The 21,729-nt window shown below is 36.5% G+C and overlaps 1 protein-coding gene across 7 annotated transcripts in view; it reads right to left on the minus strand.

The window, feature by feature from the left end:
* NOL4 (nucleolar protein 4) overlaps nt 1-21,729 on the minus strand; it is a 426,345-nt gene that overhangs the window by 116,958 nt on the left and 287,658 nt on the right. For 4 of the 7 annotated variants that reach the window (XM_042962703.1, XM_042962709.1, XM_042962708.1 and 1 more), the window contains one exon: nt 8,833-9,012. In XM_042962703.1, the coding sequence (XP_042818637.1) occupies nt 8,833-9,012 (180 nt within the window). Of the gene's footprint in view, nt 1-7,899; nt 8,092-8,832; nt 9,013-21,729 lie in introns of all 7 variants that reach the window. The other 3 variants (XM_042962702.1, XM_042962707.1, XM_042962705.1) reach the window with 1 other exon arrangement.

Raw genomic sequence — 21,729 nt, forward strand, 5'->3', positions numbered from 1 at the left:
TTAATATATTTAGTAAATAATGAGAGAATAGCACCCATAGTTCCTAAGTAAGGAAAAAATCAGTGGACCAAAAGAGCACACACTGAGAAAAGTACCAGAAATCCCATGTGATGGCTTAAGGTGAGAAATGAACTAATTGAGCATATTAGAAGAAAGAGTAGAAAGAGGCTAGATTATATTCTAAATATTTCTTATACATTATTACATATAACACCCCAACATCCCACTTCTTTAGAAAACTGGAGATTCAGAAAAATCACACAAAGTTGTACAGGAATTGAACCTAGGTCTCTCAGTTTCAAGAGCCCATACTCTATTACAGTAAGAAATTTAGAATTTGTTCTGAGATGGCAAAAGTCTGACACCATCAAAGCCAGAACTGAGGAAGACTACTCCAGGAGCAAAAGCAGGTTTCTCATAAAGCCAGGGAAGTTTGGATACTAGGGTTCCTTAACTAGATGGGACTTCCAGAGTTTCTGGATGTTGTAAGCATTCTAGGTAGGGAGGGGAAGCCAAGTTAAAATCAGTAACTATTCATATGTGTGTCTGAAAATTGTCAAAAGAGATGTCAAAGGAAAAGGGTCTGAATCTTCAAGACTTCTGTTTTGTTAAAATTTTTGGTGTTTTCTTACTATAAACAAATATTCATCGTTCTACATAATTTTTTGCTCACAATTTTATAGTATTTTTCTTTTAATATAAGGCCCCAATTTTATAAATTTCAGGCACAAATCCTAGTTCTGTTCCTGCCTCAGATAGAGGCGAGGGAGGGAGGGTAAGATGCAAATAGAGGAGTTAGAATTCTGTATGAGTACAGGTATGAGGTGTGAAGGGATAGAACTAAAATGGTAGCCAATAAAATTCAAAATTATTGGACTGATTTGGGAAACATAGTAAAGGAAGAATCAACAGAATTCAGTGAGCAGTAGGATGCAAGCCATAAGTGTAAGGAAGTCTAATCTCATTTCAGGTGTATGAATACAGCTATAAATCACAATAGTGGTGCTATTGCCAGAAAAAGGCAAGTCAAGAGGAACTTACAGGTGTTTTGGTAGATGAGGTGAAAGACCAGTGGCGAGGATGGATGATGGAAAATACAAAGAGTTCAGTGAAGATATAACAATACATTTGTCCAGCATCTGGCTGACATTTGGAGTGAAATACAAAAACTCTGCAGGCGACTGGACTTCCACTGCCAGAGTTGCTTATACAGAACAGATCTCTGCGGCTGTGGATAAGGTAAGACACAGTACATGGCCAAGCCCAGGATCTCAGGAAGTGGCCCCAAAGCAAGAAAAAGAAAATGAGGAGGGAGAGCAACAAGATGCTCAAGAAAATGGGGGTGAGTTCATTAAGAATACAATGTTTGGGGGTGCCTGGGTGGCTCAGTCGGTTAAGCGTCCGACTTCGGCTCAGGTCACGATCTCACGGTCTATGAGTTCGAGCCCCATGTCGGGCTCTGTGCTGACAGCTCAGAGCCTGGAGCCTGCTTCAGATTCTGTGTGTCCCCCTCTCTCTGCCCCTCCCCTGCTCATGCTCTGTCTCTGTCTCAAAAATACATAAAAACATTAAGAAAAAAAAAAAAAGAATACAATGTTTGATCTGGTGCAAAGGCAGTCATGTGGTCTTTTAAAAAACCAATTCAATGGGTTGGTGAGAACCAGAGTCTGGAAGAGGGACCAGTGGGGGAGTTGGTTGTATTAAGTGTGATCTGTGAGTATAAAATAATCTTTCAGGAAGCCTGGCAAAGAAGGATGGTTTCAGACTGTAGAAGAGAAGATCCAAGATGAAATATTTTCTTTGTCTAGCGACCTTTTGATAAGGCAGAAGAGAAGAAATTTCCCTCTCTCAGTGAAAAGGGAAAACTGAGAACGTGAGCATTGGGATGGTTGATGAAGCAGCTTTATGAAACAGACCGAACAGGGGGGAACAGAGGCTGCAGGGTCATCCAGGGGCAAACACAATGAGGACATCTCCTCTGTAAAGATAGTGGCAAATACTTGAAAAATTTTAGGTGACCATGAAAGTTCTTAATATTGCTTGTGCAGGCTGAGTGATAACTAAGACTAAGGTACATCCATGCTAATGACAGCCAACATGAAACAAAGATGCAGATCACTGAAACTGAGAAAGTAAAAGCATTGTGAATTCAAAAGACCAGATAGCAAAATTACTAAGCAGAGTATTAGAAGATACAATTAAAAAGAAATACCATGAATAAAGGACTCAGGAGAGGATATGAAAGTATCCCAGGGGATGGTAGACGACCTGTATGAAAAAGAGCCCATAAATTGGTACAAGTAGCAGGTGGGGAATTTAAACAAAATGTGTTTGCTAATTAGCATCAATTAAGTTAATTGGTCACAAAGACAGAAATGTACATAGTTGTGCAAATAATAACACAAATAATGGCTGCACAGGTATTAGAGAGTTTTTAATCATGACCTTGTATGAAGGGATGGGTATACCTTTAATCAAAGTTTTAATTTAAAGAAGCGCTTTAATTCCTATTTTATAATATTTCCATTAGCTAAGAATGAATAGCAAGTATCAACTGTAGTTTTTGCAATGCTCATATTAGGGAAGTTTTAAATTGAAAACAAATTCTGATCTCTCTACTTTCATCTGCATGAGACCACTCAAGGCAAATGATGTAATTAGTGAAATTCCCTAGGAAAAAAAATGTACTATTTCCTAAACATTATTTCTTTTCTAATGAAGGAATCATGAGTTCAGAAGGCCAGATATCAAAATAGCTAACAGGGATATTATAGGATGTAATTTAACAAAATACTATAATGAAGAGCTTTGATTATAGTATTAAAATTTGTTTCCATAATCAGATTTAAATACTTTTTAAAACTTACATCTCACTTTTTTCTTAAAACTGTTATGTACTCTATGCTATGCTATGCTATATACTCTATGATAAACTGAACAAAAAGATGACTAGAACCTCGGATAAACTTTGGCTCTGAACTTCGTGGCAATGAGGCACAAATGTGAATATATTTAGTTGCATTGTCCTAGCAGAGAGAAAACAGAAAGCATTCTACTTCCACAGGAGAAGCATTTTTTTTTTCTTGTATTACGTTCTAAAAGAAGTTTCTGAGCTAAGGTAATTTAATATGGATATTTAGTAGCCTAATGGACAATGTCATCGGCAAAATATTACAAAAATTTCATAGACTCATTTCTTCAAACATAGTTAATCACATGAATTAAAAAGTAAGTAAGCAGGAAATTTTTCAAGAAGCTAAATTTATTGAATTCAAATACCTAGGCAACCTGATCTAACTTGGTATAGTGGCAAAATTTGGGATACAGTAGGAATGACGGACTGCAAGCATCTTAGGCTGACTCTCCTAAATATTACCTTTGGGTTTTATACAAACACACGTAAACATATGCAGCATGGTGAAAAAGTCTCTAACAATACAAGCTCAGAAAATAAAAAGATAAATCACATAACTCAGACTATACTCAGGTATGGACCAACCCTACCTTGTTCATAAAGTTTTGCTTTTATGAACTTATCTGTTATAGATGTTCTCGAATTTAAGATCAGGACACCTTGGAGAAATAGATTTTTTTTTCTAGAAAAATCATCATATGTTTTTTAGAAAACTAGCCAAAGTAATTTGAGAGTCTAAGCTGCACAAATGAATCAGTAGTGATTTGATATATTTGTTAAAGGATTAATTTCATGACTGCTTAACTCACTGAGTTCTAAAAATCTAATGAAAACTGAAACACTCTAGATCAAACTTATGAGATTTATTTTTCATAGAATATGCCCTTTTATATTCAACACGGAGGATTTTATTATTTCAGATTATTGGTGACAGTGTTAGTGAAAATGTATAGAAAAGAATAATAATATAGTTACTGTCCTTCACCTATTACTTGGAGACTATTTGGAGTAATAGCATGAAATTTTGGCTGCTTAAGCAATCAAGATTTGTAAGGTCTTGATAATTGTAGTGAAAAAGAAATTCATAAACACATAGTCTCATATTTGTATCCATTCAGTGAAGTCAATTAAAAGTGTTTACGTCAGCATCTAAATTCTTAAGCGATAGTGTAGAATAATTAACCATACATAAATTTTACATATATTAATGATAGCAGGAAATTAATAAAAGTAAATGCCAAGATCCTCAAGTACAGTACTAATATATGTCGTGATAAACCACTTCTATGGGATTATCTCTTTGAATTTCTTACAGTCAGCACAAAATATATAATTCAATATTTTGTGTTTCATTCTACTTAAGGCATCTTCTGGCTTAGACACCCCAAATAATTGGAAGAGCTAAGCTTACTGAATGCCACTTTTGTTTTAGATATGGAATCCCCTACCAAATAATCCTACACTTAATAATTTCATTTTAAAAACATATTTAGGGGCACCTGGGTGGCTCAGTTGGTTAAGTGTCCGACTTCGGCTCAGGTCATGATCTCACAGTTTGTGAGTTCAAGCCCCGTGTCAGGCTCTGTGCTGACAGCTTGCTCAGAGACTGGAGGCTGCTCTGGATTCTGTCTCCCTTTCCGCCTGCCCCTCCCCCACTCACACACTGTCTCTGTCTCTCTCAGAAATAAACAAACATTAAAAAAAATTTTTTTTTAATTTTTAAAAAAAATTTAAAAAAATTAAAAAAATTATGTTTTAAATAAACATATTTAAAACATTTTTTAAATTTTTAATTTTTTAAAAAATTTAAAAAAAATTTTTAATTATGTTTTAAATAAACATATTTAAAAATTCTTTATGTTTCTCTGTTGACCTGTTCAATAGTACAGAATAATTTGAGTGTAAAAGTAACTACACACTGAAATTGAGATTTTTTTTTCATGTCTAACTACACAAAACACATTAGAGGAAAGATTCTTTTATTTAATGATGTCTCAATAAAAAAGAAATGATGGGTATGATATCAAATTTAAAAAGTGATGACAAAAGATATTCAAATACAATATTTAGTTGTACTTACTATCTGGAGTAGTCATACATTTTCCTATCTGCTCTAGATAAGGGTAAGTATTCAAAATGACACATGATCCTCCCCATGCCCCACGACAATAAAGTGATACATTAAGGAAAAAAAAAAAATCAAGATACCAAGTATCAACTAGATGCTAGATTTATTATGGCCAGTAGTACATTACTAAGTAAATGTATAAAAAAATAAACTGGGGCATCTGGGTGGCTCAGTCAGTTAGGCGCCAGACTTCAACTCCACTCAGGTAATGATCTCACGGTTGTGTGTTCAAGCCCTGCATCAAGCTCTGTCCTGGGCATTAAGCCTGCTTAAGACTGACTCTCTCTCTCTCTCTCTCTCTCTCTCTCTCTCTCCTTCTCCCTCTGCTCCTCCCCTCTTGCTCACACACGTGTATATTCACATGTGCTCTCTCTCTCTCTCAAAAAAAAAAAAAAAAGAACCTACAATATAAATTTTCATTCATGTTGTTCACGTAACATTTAATTTTATTCGACCTTGTTACTTGACTGTTTTACTTCCCACAACTTGTCCCCTCAATGAATCATAATGATCAGGGAACATGTTTTATTTTTCTAATTAAGTGGGTAGAAATCTCTAATATTCTTGCTTATTACTTTATATAATGTTATGTGCGTTGTTGAATAAATGAATTCTTACAGCATATTTCTTTAGCATTAGTTAGTAAAACTACTTGACTTTGAATTAGTCAACTTTTGTTTTCTCTATGCATAGCACAGAATTTACAACAAATAGATGTGCATATTAAAGGAAACATATAAGTACAATCAATAGAAAAACTTGAAAGTGTAAGGTATGTCTTAGAGAAATCAAGAATTTTACAGAACAATGACTTCTTTCTCTTAAAGATTAATGTAAAAGAAGATAAATTTTATCATAAAATCTCTAAAAAATATGACAAGATTAGGAAAAGATAGTAATGCCAGATGCTGGTAAATAAAAACCTTGGTATATGATATCATCTTTGTTACTGAAAAAGAAGAGTATATATTGTATATCATACTCTGTGAGACACATTTACGTTCACCTGCAATTTCACATCAGCTGTTAAGTGGTCCTGAACCAAATGTCAACACCAGGACTCTTCTAGGCTTCCATACATGTTTAGATACCCTTTCTGTCTGTCATCTCTCTCCTGTGGAGTAGGTAATAATAATTTTTAAATAATTCAATAATGGGAGAAATAACTTTATTTTCTTCAAGCAAACTCTCCTTCTCTCTTATACCATACTGCCTTTCTGTCAAATTTAGTTTGATCAGGCATAACAATGCCATTTTTATTTCAAAAAATTTTTAATGTTTATTTCTGAGGGGAGGGGGGAGGGGCAGAGAGAGAGGGAGACATAGAATCCTAACCAGGCTCCAGGCTCCGAGCTGTCAGCACAGAGTCCGACGCAGGACTCAAACCCACCGGCCGCAAGATCATGACCTGAGCTGAAGTCGGACGCTTAACAGACTGAGCCACCCATGTGCCCCTTAAAATGACACATGCACCACAATCTCTGACTTCAATATGGTTATTACTTCCAAGAAGTAAGCAAATACTTAACTGGAGTATTTTGTGATTGTTTAACACAAACATTTTGGGAAGCTTTTATCAAATGATAGATTAAATAATGTTTGAAAATAATTTCGGATTTAAGATTTACTGAGTGGTGACTATCTGTCAGTAATGGCTCGCAGAGCTTTTCCAAGTGACAATTTATGTAATCCTCATGACCTTATAAATCAGGAGTGATCATCTCCAGAGGAGGTACCTAAGTACAGGCAGCTGACTTGCCGGCTCACACACAGCTACAAAGTGATGGATCCAGAATGCCAAACTGGGCTCTCTGAGGACTGAACCTTGTGCTCCATCTAGGCACACGCCTCTCAATAGCAGCCATTCGGTTTTAAAAAATGTCGAAGGTATTTTTACAAGCCAGTGAAGAAGAATTAATAGTCGATAGTAGACTTGCTGCTTTGGTCATTTCATTCAGATCGAAAAACCTATTTCTCCTATATGACATACTCTGAAACCTCTCGTAGCTTCACTAACATCACCCTTCGCAACTAACACATTACAGGCACCGATCGCCATCACTATCAGCCTTGGCTTTGATGGACCCACGAAAGGGAAATAAATCGATTCAGAGAATTTTTAATACATCTCTGCTCACATACACAAAAAACAAAAATAAAAAAAAATACATTGTAAATGAATACGCTATTTCTGGGCATAACAATTAGAGAAAGGTGAAATAAAGTTCAAAAAGCACTGATACCTGATTTCCACCCATAAGGATCTAATGTCAGCATAATCTCGTCCATCTAGAGAGCCCAGAGGAATATAAAAGCTCATGTTACCATCCACAAGCGCGTAAATACACTGAGTACAACAAAGCCTTATCTTACTGATCTTTAACTTTCAAGGCTTGCAATTTGTTAACCATTGGTATGAAAACAGTATTATTTAGGTGGAGTCATCCATTTCCTTTGGCTCCAGACAAAGCCATTCTCACGTGCCACCGAAAGCAGCAACTGGTGCTTCAAGCCTTGATTAACCTTATACCCACTTTGGTAGTGACAGAAAACGAACACGAATGAGATGCTGGTTCTCACTGGGTTTTACGCAGATTGCCCTCATTTGCTGTGACATGGTACCATGTGGGCCTGTAAGCTGGTCTCACCAGCTATGCCTTATTGAATAACAAAGGGGATAAATACTTCGGGAAGATGAAAAGGAGAAGGGGGTAAAAACAAACAAGCAAACAAAAACCCCTTTGACCTGACATTATGGAAAAAATAAAAAAGACACTAAGATGAAAAAAAAATAGTGTCATGGTTTACATGTGGGATTTTGATGGAATCTAGGGCTGTGTTTTAATTCAAAACTCACCATCTCAAAACCACTTCTTTTCATCCGCCTGCAGGACTTGAGGTAAGTACGTATACGTTTTCTGGCACGCTCTTGATACTCAGGGAACTGTCGCCTGCATGAGTCAATGATAGCCTGGATCTTTTCTTTGGGCTGCTTAGAGATTGGGACCATTCGGTCCAAGTTTTCATCTACAAACAGCCTGACAAACATCTGTTGGCAAGAGGGAGACAGAGGAGAAGGGTTTGGAGGACTGCTCTCTGCTGTTCCTAGCTTCCTGTCTTGATTACCGATAGGAAAATACTCTTTTCTGCTTTATGCACTGGAGAACTTTGCAATGGAAAGCCAGAGATCTTAAGCAAACACCTTTTAAAGGCTTTTTAAATGGTTGGATAAAAAAAAAAAAAACTAGAGAGAAAGAGAGAGAGAGGCAGACAGACAGACAGACAGACAGAAAAGTATAGACTATCATGTAGGAAAAAAAAATTCAGGAAATAACAGCAGACTGTGACAATTAAGCACCCCATAAAATTCTCCATTAATGATCAGTATGGCTGCTACATTGCTACCCTGCACAGTGTACTAATCTCTGATAACAAGGGGGACTCTTTTGTCATGCATAATTAGATAAGCCAGGAAGGCAAAAGAAATAACTGATGACAGGCATACTCTTGCGAGGAATAAGCGGAGACCCCCTCATCCTCTAGGTAAACATGCATACTCACACAACACAAATCCAGTTTTCAGCTCACATTTGGCTGTAAAATTCTAAACAAAACCCAGCAATTCTGGTGTCTGGTTGGCAAAGAGAGTTTCATGTACTTTTTAAATCCTTCTGTAAATTAAACAAACACGTCTCTAGAATATCCACGTTTACCAACAAGCAACAACATGAAAGTGAAGTGGTAAAAAGTAACCCACAGGGCGGGGAGGGGGGGCAGTGGTGGGACTCACATTGAAAGCTTTCAGCCGCTCTGCCTCAACGCCATCAGTCTCGTTAACTTTCTCAGAATCGTCGTGGTCATCGTGGTCGTCTTCATCCTCATCGCCCCTGTTTAGAGACAGGTCCTCGGCACCTCGGTCTACACTCTCATTTTTGCCAGAGTCGTAGCTTGAGTAGCTGTGTGCGGGAGACTGAAAAGAAAGTGGGGGGAGGGGGGATTGCTGCTTTGAAATTCATCACATAGCTTATAAATTTTATTTTAAAATTTCAACTATTACGTAAAAATCTTGTTGAAAAAAGTTAGTGCCAGAGTTGGGGCTGTTTTCATTTGAATCAAAAGTAATTACGACTAGATTAAAAATTCATTTCCCAAGTTACACCAGCCACATTTCAATAGCTGCATGGATCATTTCTATCACTGCAGGAAGTTTTTACAGAATTTGGCTTTTCAAGAGCATAGATAGTTTCCACTCAATGTACATAGTCTAGAAAAGAGAGAAAAAAGACAAAAGACAGGAAAGCCAACCTATAATCACTTTTGCAAGAGAATCATTGAATCATATATTCTTAGAAACAGAAATGACCTCAGAGCTTAGTCAATTTAACTGCTTTAGTATTTTTTAAACAGATTAGGAAACTGAGGGGTGGATATGTTTAATTACTTTGCCCAAGAAGGACTATACAAAATATTGATACCAGGCTGCTATTTATAAACCAAAGGCTTGAAAATCAGTTTTTAAAAGGTCTGTGAGTCTTAGGATGGCATCTAACTTTGGTCTAGAGAAAAGGAACCAGGTATCCTCTGAATCGTCTTTTAAGTCGAATGCTTTCTAAAGCTTAGTAGATGAATGCCAACCAACAGTTTTCACAAACTTTGATAATTGTGTTCAAGAGCAACCATGGGTCCCACTGTGGAAACTTCTACTTCTTTGTCAGGGAAGTACCTTTTCCTTTCAGAAATAGCTTCTGCTTCTCCAGGCAAAAGTGCCATTTATAGGGCATCAGCCTTCTCTAACCTAGAGGTGCCCCAACTTTACCCCTATGTAACTGAAATCAAGTTGAATCCCACAGGACTAAGCAGAACAAGAGTCCTAATAACATCATCTGAGATTCTAGATTCAACTGTGCCTGAAATTCACCCACAATTGAATTCAACTGTGTGATACTGTACATCTTCTACACCACCCCCTTAGTTTTTTTTCTTTGCCTAAATCTGAGTTTTAGTCCTTTGCAATTTAGTCTGGAGTGGTACAGAAATTATTATAAGTCCAGATGAACAACCCAAATTTCACATACGGTAATTTAGGTACAAAGGTGGCCTCAGCTAAATGGATAATATCTCTGTCAACAGCGGCAGCATTTTCCAATTAACAAAGTAAAAGGCTTTAGAAAGAACTTTACAATGGAAAATTTTAAATCAGCAGTGTTCAAAAATGCCTGTGTGCAATGATAACGTATGTGTAGTATGTTTTAAAGATCACACTATTATTACTACATAATCAGAGGAAGAATAATAAAACTAGAATAGGTCACTGATACTAAAAATAAAGCTAAAATGGGGGTGCCTGGGAGGCTCAGTTGGTTAACCGTCTGACTTTGGCTCAGGTCATGATCTCACAGTTCACAGGTTCAAGCCCCATGTCAGGCTCTGTGCTGACAGCTTGGAGCCTGGAGTCTGCTTCGGATTCTGTGTCTCCCTCTCTCTCTCTCTCTCTGCCCCTCCCCTGCTCACTCTCTGTCTCTGTCTCTGTCTCTCTCTCTCTCTCAAAAATAAATAAAACATTAAAAAAATAAAGTTAAAATTTAAAAACCAGTATATTTGACACTATATCATTGTAATATTATAATAATATTTCAAATTGTTAACAAGGTAGATTTACCAAATAAAACATGAAGCAAATATTCCATAGGTTTGAAAAATATAGCATATATATTTTTTTAAATGCTAAAGTACAACATTTTAAGTGTTATAATACACTCATATGAATGCAAATAAGCTGGGCTAATATATTCTATTGCCATGTGAAACACGCAACCTAGCCATCTGCTATAAATAGAACAATTTGGAATGATGTAGGATTTATACCTCTAGTCCCTTTAGCTAAAAAAAATCCAGTCTTACAGATCTGAGAATATTCAGAATCTAAATCTAAAGCATAATCAATTTTTCCCTCTACAATATAAACTGAAATTTTTATAACTCTGAATCCAGTTTCTCAGCTGGAATGTCATTTTCTGCCTCTGCCACTGTTGAAGACAGAACTAGATTTCAAGGCCACTCTGAGTAAATTCAATTTCCACAGATTCCCTCTTCTACCTCAGTCTACTTCAATGTTTCTCTAAACTGTGAACTCTTAATATGCTATGGCATTTGACATAAAATTAAAGACTATCATTGCTCTCTACTTCTCATGTTAATTTGCATTTTCTTTTAAGCTACATGGAGACAGGAATCTCAATAGCACATGACCTTCTGCTTCTTCCCTACAGCAACAAAGAAATGCTCTCTACAGAAATAGCACTTAAGACTTTTTGCAGGACCCAATTTTCTACAAAACTATTTGGTCTTTAAAAATGGAGGAATGAAGACAAGCCACAGATTGGTAGAAAAAATTTGCAAAAGGCACATCTGATAAAGGACCATTAATCAAAATATACAAGGAACACTAAAAACTAAATAAGAAAGAAAACAACCTGATTAAAATATGGCCAAAAACCTTAAGAGATACCTCACCACAGGAGATAATCAGAGGGCAAAGAGGCCTATCAAGAAAGGTTCCACAACATATGTCATCAGGGAAATGCCAATTAAAACAAGGAGATGCCCTTATAGGGCCAAAATCTGGAACACTGTCAACATCAAATGTTGATGAGGATGACGAACAACAGGAAATCATTCATTGCCAGTGGGAATGCAAAATGGTACAACCACTTTAAGACAGTTTGGCTTTTTCTTTCAAAATTAACATACTCTTCTCATATGGTCCAGCAGTCATATTCCTTGGTATTTACCCAAGGAGTTAAAAACTATGTCTACACAAAAAACTGCATAGGGATATTTAGAGCAGCTTTATTCATAATTTTTAAAATTTAAAAGCAGTCAAGGGGCGCCTGGGTGGCTTAGTCGGTTAAGCATCCGACTTCGGCTCAGGTCATGATCTCGCAGTCTGTGAGTTCGAGCCCCGCGTCGGGCTCCATGCTGACAGCTCAGAGCTTGGAGCCTGCTTTGGATTCTGTGTCTTCCTCTCTCATTGCCCCTCCCCCACTTGTGCTCTGTCTTTATCAAAAAATGAATAAATGTTAAAAAAAATTTTAAAAAAGCAGTCAAGATGTGCTTCAGTAGGCGAATGGATGCATAAACTGTAGTACATCCAGGTAATGGAATATTATTTGATACTAAAAAGATATGAGCTAAAAAGTCATGAAAATACATGTTACCAAGTGAAAGAAGCCAACCTAAAAAGGCTACATATCACATGATTTGAACTATAAGACATTATGTAAAAGGCAGAACTATGAACAGTAAAACGATCAGTGGTTACCGGGGGTTGGGGTGTGAGGAGGGACGAATAGGCAGAGCATGGAAGCTTTCTAGGGCACTGAAAATACTCTATAGGATACGTGTCATGATATATTTGTACAAACCCATAAAAAGTACAACACCATGATTTCTAATATAAACCATGGACTTTGGGTATCTATAATTCATCAATGTAGGCTTATCAATTATAACAAATGTACCACTCTGGTAAGTAATGTTGATAATGAGGGAGGCTATACATGCCTAAGGGCAGTGGGTGTATGGAAATCTCTATACCTTCCTCTCAATTTTGCCATGGGGCCAAAGGTGTATTTTTGCCTTAATTATATATTCCATTTTTTTCCTTTCGACATAACCTGTGGCTCTCCTTAGCGAAGACCTATTAAAAATACATTTGCTCTTCCATTTTCTAACATTTTTACCACCCTAATAAAACTGCCAGCTCTGGACCTTGAACCCCACCCCCCACCCCCAACCCCCCCCAAAAAAGGAAGCTCCATCTGTTTGCTTACTCTGTGGTCAGAGCATATAGAATGGCTAAGACAGCAATATCACAGTGCTTGATAGGAGATGCAGCTGAGGCCAGAGGGGCCATTTCTGATATATGCAGCCAAGGAAAATAAGGAAAAACCTTTCATTTCTTTATTATACCCTAAAAAAGGGAAGAATCTCATGAATTTAGTGCCAGGCAATCATGGTTTCATTATAGTCTGTATGTAGCTCTGTCAGAGCACTGATCGTGAAGTCTTATACAAGTTAGCTTATATATCCATCTTCCACAAGACTAAGAGTTACTTGAGGTTGGAGACCCTTCAAGACCATGACTTTTCCATCTTTATAACCTTGGACAATGTCAAGCACATAGTGGGAATAAAGTAAATGTTTTCTGAGTGACTGCTTACACATTAGAGCTATACAGAAAATAATTTGAATTAATTTTTTAAATGGCAATTTAGAAATTTGACCAGTTACTTCTTTTTTGGTCAAGTTATAATTGATATACAATATTATATTGGTTTCAGGTATATAACAATGATTTAATATTTGGATGTATTGCAAAATGATCCAAATAATTCTAGTTAACCTCTGCACCATAGGCAATTATAAAATTGTTTCTTGTGATGAGAACTTTTAAAATTTACGTTAACAACTTTCAAATATACCATATAATATTATTAACGATAGCCACCATGGTGTATATTACATCTCTAGGACTTACTTTATAACTCAAAGTTTGTACCTTTTGACTCTCTCCAACTATTCCCTACCCACTGCACTTCCAAAACGTTTTCTCTATCTCTGAGATTGTTTTCAACAGTCCACCTGTAAGTGAGATCATTTGGTATTTTCCTTACTCTCTTTTTACTTAGCAGAATGTCCTCAAGGTCTATCCATGTTATCACAAATGGCAAGATTTCCTTCTTCTTATAGTTGAATAATAATCTATTGTATATATATACACTACATTTTCTTGATTCACTCACCCATCAATGGACACTTAAGTTGCCTCCATGTCTTGGGAATTATAAATAATAATATAATGAACAAGGGAATGAATATATCTTTTACAGCTAGTGTTTTAATTTTCTTTACACAATTATCCAGAAGTAGAATTGGTGGATATGATACTTCTATTTTTGACTTTTTGAGAAACATCCATACTGTTTTCCATAATGGCTATACCAATTTACATACCCACCAACAGTGCACACGGGGGGTTCCCTTTTCTCCAAATCCTAGCCAACACTTGTTATTTCTTCTGATTGTAATGGTAGCCATTCTAACAGGTGTGAGGTGATAACTCATTGTAGTTTTGATTTGCATTGCCTTGAGGATCAGTGATGTTGAGCATCTTTTCAGATGTCTATTGGCCATACGTACACCTTCTTTGGAAAAATGTCTACTCAGATCCTCTGTCCATTCTTTAATTGGATTGGTTTTTTGTTTTGTTTTGTTTTTTTTGTTTTTTGGTGTTCTTTATGTATTTTGGATCTTAACTTCTTATTGGATATATAATTTTCAAATATGGTTTCCCATTCAACAGGTTGCCTTTTTGTTTTGTTGGTTTTCTTAAGTGTGCAAGAGCTTTTTAGTCTGATGTAGTCCGACTTGTTTACTTTTGCTTTTGGTGTCACATCCAAAAACACATCACCAACACTGACATCAAGGTAATTACTGCCTGTATTTTCTTTCAGAGTTTCATTGTTTCAAGTCTTATATTCAAGTCTTTAATCCATTTTGAGTTTGTTTAGGTGTATGGTGTAAGATAGTGGTTTAGTTTCATTCTTTTGCATGCAGCTGTCCAATTTTCCCAACATTGCTTATCGAAGACATGGTCTTTCCCCATGTTGTCTATTCTTGGCTTTATCCTAAGTTGACCATACACGCATGGGCTTATTTCTAGGCTTTCTATCTGTTTCACTGATCTGTGTGTCTGGTTTTTTAAAAATTTTTTTTAACGTTTATTTATTTTTGAGACAGAGAGAGACAGAGCATGAACGGGGGAGGGTCAGAGAGAGAGGGAGACACAGAATCTGAAACAGGCTCCAGGCTCTGAGCAGTCAGCACAGAGCCCGACGCGGGGCTCGAACTCATGGATTGTGAGATCATGACCTGAGCTGAAGTTGGACGCTTAACTGACTGAGCCACCCAGGCACCCCTGTGTGTCTGTTTTTATGCCAATGCTATACATTTTTAATTACTATAGCTTTGTAGTATATATTGAAATCAGGGAGCATGATGCCTTCAGCTTTGTTTTTCTTTGGCTATTTGGAGTCGTTTATGGTTCCATACAAATTTTAGGATTACTTGTCCTACTTCTATGAAAAATGCCATTGGAATTTTCACATATTTAAATAAATTTAACTTATTTGATAACGAATGTATTGAATCTCTAGATTACTTTGGGTAGTATTGACATTTTAACAATATTATTTCTTCCAATCAGCATGGAATATCTTTCCATTTGTTTGTGTCAGTTTTAATTTCTTTCATTGATGTCCCAAATTTTTTAGTGCATAGGTCTTTCACTTCCTTGGTTAAGTTTATTCCTAAGTATTTTTTTTTATGTAATTGTTAATGAGATGGTTTTCTTAATTTCTCTTTCTAATAGTTGGTATTAGTGTAAAAAACAAATTTTTTTTTAATTGAAGCATAGTTGAAACAACAGATTTATGTATACTGATTTGGTATCATGTAACTTTACTGAATTCATTCAGCTTTTTAAAAATCTTATTCATTACTGAATATAATGGGCAATCTTAGAAAAATTAAAGATATGAACAGTATAGAAGCAGTGGTTTTCAAAGAGTTCCTGCTATATCAGTAGTAAGTGCATCTTCTGGGAACTTATTATAAACACAAATTATTGGCCCCCATCCAAGACCACCTGAATCAGGCACTTTGGGGCTAAACCCAGCAATCTGTGTTTTAACATGCCTTCCAGGATATTCTGCTGCACTCTCAAGTGTGAGAACCAGTATCCCAGAGCTAACTTCCACTTATATGAAATAAGACAGATAGAACGACAAGTTAAATGACACCAGGGAAAACAAAGAGATAAAACCCAAAAACGAGACATTGTATACGACAACTGACTTCAGTTCTGTAAGAAGTGACACAAGAAAAACAGGTGACATATCAGAAGAGATTTAAGAAGCATACAGATATACCTGGTTTTATTGCATTTTACAGATACTGTGTTGTTGTTGTTGTTGTTGTGGTTTTTACGAATTGAAGGTTTGGGGCAACCCTGTGTCAAGCAAGTCTATCAGCACCATTTTTTCCGACAGCGTTAAGCTCACTTTCTGTCACACTCGGTAATTCTTACACTATTTTCAACTTTTTCTTCATTATTATAGTTGTTATGGCGATTTGAGATCAGTGAACATTGAGGATACTATTGTAATTGTTTGGGGCGGGGGCGTCACAAACCATGCCCATAGAAGACAGTTAACTTAATTGAGAAAGTCTGTTGTGACTGCTCCACTGACCAGCTGTTCCCCCATCTCTCTCCCTCTCCTTGGGCCTTACTATTAGCTAAGATAACAATATTAAAATTAGTCCCATTAATAATCCTATAATGGCCTCTAAGTGTCAACTGAAAGAGTCACTTGTCTCTCACTTTAAATCAAAAGCTACAAATGATTAAGCTCAGTGAAGAAGGTGTGTCAAAAGCCAAGACAGGCCAAAAGCTAGGTCTCTTGTGCCAAACAGTTAACCAAGCTGTGAATGCAAAGGAAAAGCCCTTGAAGGAAATTAAAAGTGCTCCTGCAGTGAAGACACAAATGGTTAGAGAGTAAAACAATCTTATTACTGATTTGGAGAAAGTTTAGTGGTCTGTATAGAAGATCAAAACAGCCATAGCATTCTCTTAAGCCAAAGCCTAATCCAGAAAAAGGCCCTAACTCTCTTCAATTCTATGAAGGCTGAGAGAGGTGAGGGAGCTAAAGAAGAAACGTATGAAGCTAGCAGAGAGGTTGGTTCATGAGGTCTAAGGGAGGAAGCCATCTCCCTAACATCAAAGTGCAAGGTGAAGCAGCAAGCACCGACATAGAAGCAAATTATTCAGACGACCTACCTAAGAAAATAGAGATAGCTATACTAAATAACAAATTCTTTTTTTTTAAATTTTGTAATGTTTATTTTATTTTTGAGAGAGAGAGAGACTGAGCATGAGCAGGGTAGGGGCAGAGAGAGAGGTAGACACAGAATCTGAAGCAGGCTCCAGGCTCTGAGCTGTCAGCACGGAGCCTGACACAAGGCTTGAACTCACGAACTGACTGAGCCACCCAGGCGCCCCTAAATAACAAATTTTTAATATAAGATGTAACAGCCTTATATTGGAAGAAGATGCTATCTAGGACTTTCATAGCTAGGTAGAAATCAATGCCTGGCTTCAAAGCTTTAAAGGATAGGCTGACTCTCTTGTTAAGGGTTATAATGCAGCTGGTGACTTTAAGTTGAAGCCAAAGCTCATTGACCAGTAGGATAATCCTAGGGTCCTCAAGAATTATGCCAAATTTATTCTACCTTCACTTTATAAATGGAAAAACAAAGGCTTGATGACAGCACATTTGTTTACAACATGGTTGATTGAACATTTTAAGCCCAATGTTGAGACCTGCTGCTCAGAAAACCAGATTCCTTTCAAAATAATACTGCATTTTGGTCACAATGCATCTGGTCACCCAAGAGCTCTAATGGAAATGTACAATGAGATTAATGTTTTTATGCCTGCTAACACAACATCCATTCTAGAGTGCACAGATTAAGGAGTCATTTTGACTTTTAAGTCTTATTATATAAGAAATACATACCATAAAGCTATAGCTGCCATAGACAGTAATTCTTCTGATGGTTCTGAGCAAAGTAAATTGAAAACCTCCTGGAAAGCATTCACCATTCTAGATGCCATTCAGAACCATTTGTGATTCATAGGAAGAGGTTAAAATATCAACATCACAGGAGTGTAGAAGCTGATTTCAGTCCTCATGGGTGACAATGAGGGGTTCAAGACTTCAGTGGAAGAAGTAACTGCAGATGTGATATTAATAGAAAGAGAACTAGAAGTGGAAGTGGAGCCTGAAGATGAGACTGAATTGGTGATTTATTTTATGATAAAACTTGAACAGATGAGGGCTTGCTTCTCATGGATGAGCAAAGAAAGTAATTTCTTGAGATGGAATCTCTTCCTGGAGAAGATGCTGTGAAAGTTGTTGAAATAACAGCAGAAGATTTAGAATATTACATAGACTTAGTTGGTAAAGCAATGCTGGGTTTGAGAGGATGGACCCCAATTTTGAAAGAAGTTTTGCGCTCAAACGCTATCAAACAGCGCTGTACGAGAGAGAAACTGTTTGTAAAAGGAAGAGTCCATTAATTTGGCCAACTTCATTGTTATCTGAAGAAATTTCCAAGGCTACCCCAACTTTCAGCAACCACAATCCTGATCAGTCAGCAGCCATCAATGTCAAGGCACAACCCTCCATCAGCAAGAAGATTACAACTCACTAAAAGTTCAGATGATGGTTTGCATTTTTTAGCAATGAAGTGTTCTTTAATTAAAATATGCACATTGTGGGGTGCCTTGGGTGGCTCAGTCACTTAAGTGTCCTACTCTTGATTTTGACTCAGGTCATCATCTCATGGTCATGAGATGGAGCCCTGTGTTGGGTTCCCTGCTAGGGCATGGAGCCTGCTTAAAGATTTTCTCGCCCTCTGCGACTCCCCTCCTCACACTCTCAAAAAAAAAAAAAAAAAAATCACATTGTTTTTTAGACATAATTCTATTGCACACTTAATAGACTATGGTATATTGCAAATATAACTTTTTTATGCACTGGAAACCAAAAATTTATTTGCTAGCTTTATTATGATACTCATTTTATTGTGATGTTCACTTTGCTGTGATTTCCTGGAACTGAACCCGTAACGCATCTGAGGTTATGCTTTTAATAAAATTAAATGTGCTGACTTTGCTTGTATCATGATTCAAATAAACCCAATGCAAAAATTTTGAAAAACATTTGGGACTATTTGACTATCTATGGAGGGTATTACATGATAACATTGAATTCTTATTAATTTTACAAGAGGTAAGACCTAACATTTGGTTAAGTAAATGTTTATGTAAGAAAATGCCCACACTTGTTAGAGACATGAGTTTAGGTATAAGAGATGAAATGACACAGGTATCTGAGATTTGCCTTAAAATACTACAGAAGAAAGGAAAAAAGTGAAAAAAAGCATGGAGTCTTAATCATTGTTGAATATGGCTGACGGATATTACCAGTTCTGTGTATTATTTTCTCTATTTTTCAATACACTTTAAACTTTCAAAATAAAATTTAAAATTTGTAAGTTTTAGTTTGGTGTCTCTTCCGTTTCAAATATTTTTCATAACAATAATTCATGAAACATTTAAAGAAGCATTAATCTATGCTCATAGCAGCATTCTAGGCTCATAGGACTGACTTGACACAGGTTTTTTGAGGCCTGAAAGTTAGAAAAGTTGGAGACAGGGCACACTTATTTGAAAAAATTAGATACAAAGAGATATAATAAGAGAAAAAGTAAATTATGAGACTAAAAAGCTTATAAATGCTACAATCATCACAAAATTAAAAAAAAAATATTTCAGAAATTAAGTAACTCCTTAACACATCTCTGTAATACTGTTTCACATTTCTTGGCTGCATGCTCTTTGATTGCTTCTTCATATGACAATTATTTCGTATTATATCCTATTGAGAACAGAAAAATGATTCTGTCTTTACTTCAGTCTGTCTGATGGAAACGTGTCTTGTACTGTTGATAGTTTAGAAACTTTCCTTTGCTCTTCAAATTAATTATTGCTAATATCATGTAAATTGTTACATTGTTTTCTGTCAGGGAAACCCTCAATCAAGTTCCTTTTATGTCTAAACCATGAATTTTTAGAGCATTTCAAGTTTTCCTAGGAAGTGACTGATGTCTTCATTAAAGTGACATTTTATGAGTTTGTTTTCTTAATATTGGCATTTTCTGTCAAATTCAATATGAAATTTAAATCTTCTCCCAATGTGTTAGTATCTTTTCCCAATGTGTTAGTTAATTCTTCTTCATTAGTTGCATTTTTCTTATTCCTATATACTGCCTTTAGTAAGATCTGAAATTATAAGTCAGTTGCTTCCAGTGTCAGAATGTCTATTGATTTCCCTTCTCTTTTTTAGAATATTTTATCTCAGTTTTCTTTCAATAATTTATTAAATAAGTATAAAGACAACAAAATGATATAGTCATCATATATTTCAAGTTAGGCATTTGTAACTTCTCACTTGTTTTATCAAAAAGATTTTTTGGGGCACCTGGGTGGCTCATTTGGTTAAGCATTTGACTCTTGGTTTTGGCTCAATTCATGGTCTCATGGTTCATGGTTTTGAGCCCTGCATCAGGCTCTGCACTGATAGCATGGAGGCTGCTTGAGATTCTCTCTCTTCCTCTCTCTCTGCCCCTCCTCTGCTCTATCAAAATAAACTTCATAAAAGATTTTTCTACATGATAGTTGAAACGTTATATTTCACTATGTGAAAAACATACAAGATATCTCTGTATTATTACTAAAAACTGCATGTGAATCTGAAATTATCTGTTTGTATAGCCATGGATTGGTATGTGTTATTGGTATGGTTTGGTTCTCAACAAGCTGAAGCAGGGGCTAACTCTACCTACCAGAATGCCCACAGTAGCTATAGCTAGGCTTCTCAGCCAGTTACACTGGGGCCAGCCCTGCCCAATGGTGCACTCACAGTAGTTGCAATTGCTCATTGCAACTGGTCATTGCAACTGGCCAAGCCCAGAAAAAGTCCTGCTCATCAGCATAGCCACAACAGGACGGTGCACACAGCCCATACAAAGGATGCCCCTGGAGCACATGATTATAGTGACCAGGGAGGTTGTATTATGGGCCCCTTGGATATCTTCTACATAAGTCCACTACTTTCAAGACCAGGAGATATAGATGACTTATTTAATACATAAAACAAACACAGAAAGTCACATAAAATGAAGAAACAGAGACACATGTTCCAAACAAACAAACAAAGCAAGACAAAACCTCAGAAAAAAGAACTAAATGGAATAGAGATAAGCAATCTGACTCATGAGGATTTAAAAGTAATGGTGATAAAGATGCTCACCAGACATAAAAGTGGATGAACTCAGTGAAAACTTCAACAAAGACATATAAAATATAAAAAAGAATGAATCAAAGCTGAAAAATACAACAAATGAAATTAAAAATACACTAGAGGAAATCAAAAGTAGATTAGAGGAAGCAGAAGAATGGATCAGCAATCTGGAAGACAGGGTATTAGAAATCACCCAAATTGAACAGCAGAGAGAAGGGAAATTTTTTTTAAAGGAGGATAGCTAAGGGACCTCTGGGACAGTATCAAGCATGCTAACATTCACATTATAAGGGTCACAGAAGGAAAAGAGAAAAAGGGGCAAAAAAATTACAAGAAGAAATAATAGCTGAAAACTTCCCTAACCTGATAAAGAAAATAGATGTCATAGTTCAGGAAGCACAGAGAGCTCAAAACAAGATGAACACAAAGAGGTCCACACCAAGAAAAATAATAAGTAAAATGCCAAAAATTAAAAATAGAGAATCTTTTTTTGACATTTATTTTTGAGAGACAGAGCACAAGTGGGGGAGGGGCAGAAAGAGGAGGAGACACAGAATCTGAAGCAGCTCCAGGCTCCAACCTGTGAGCACCGAGCCCAATGCAGGGCTCGAACCCACAAACCATGAGATTGTGACCTGAGCCAAAGTTGGATGCTTAACTGACTGAACCATCCAAGCACCCAAAAAAATAGAGAATTT

This window comes from Panthera tigris, chromosome D3 (genome assembly GCF_018350195.1).
Source record: "Panthera tigris isolate Pti1 chromosome D3, P.tigris_Pti1_mat1.1, whole genome shotgun sequence".
Lineage (NCBI taxonomy): Eukaryota > Metazoa > Chordata > Mammalia > Carnivora > Felidae > Panthera > Panthera tigris.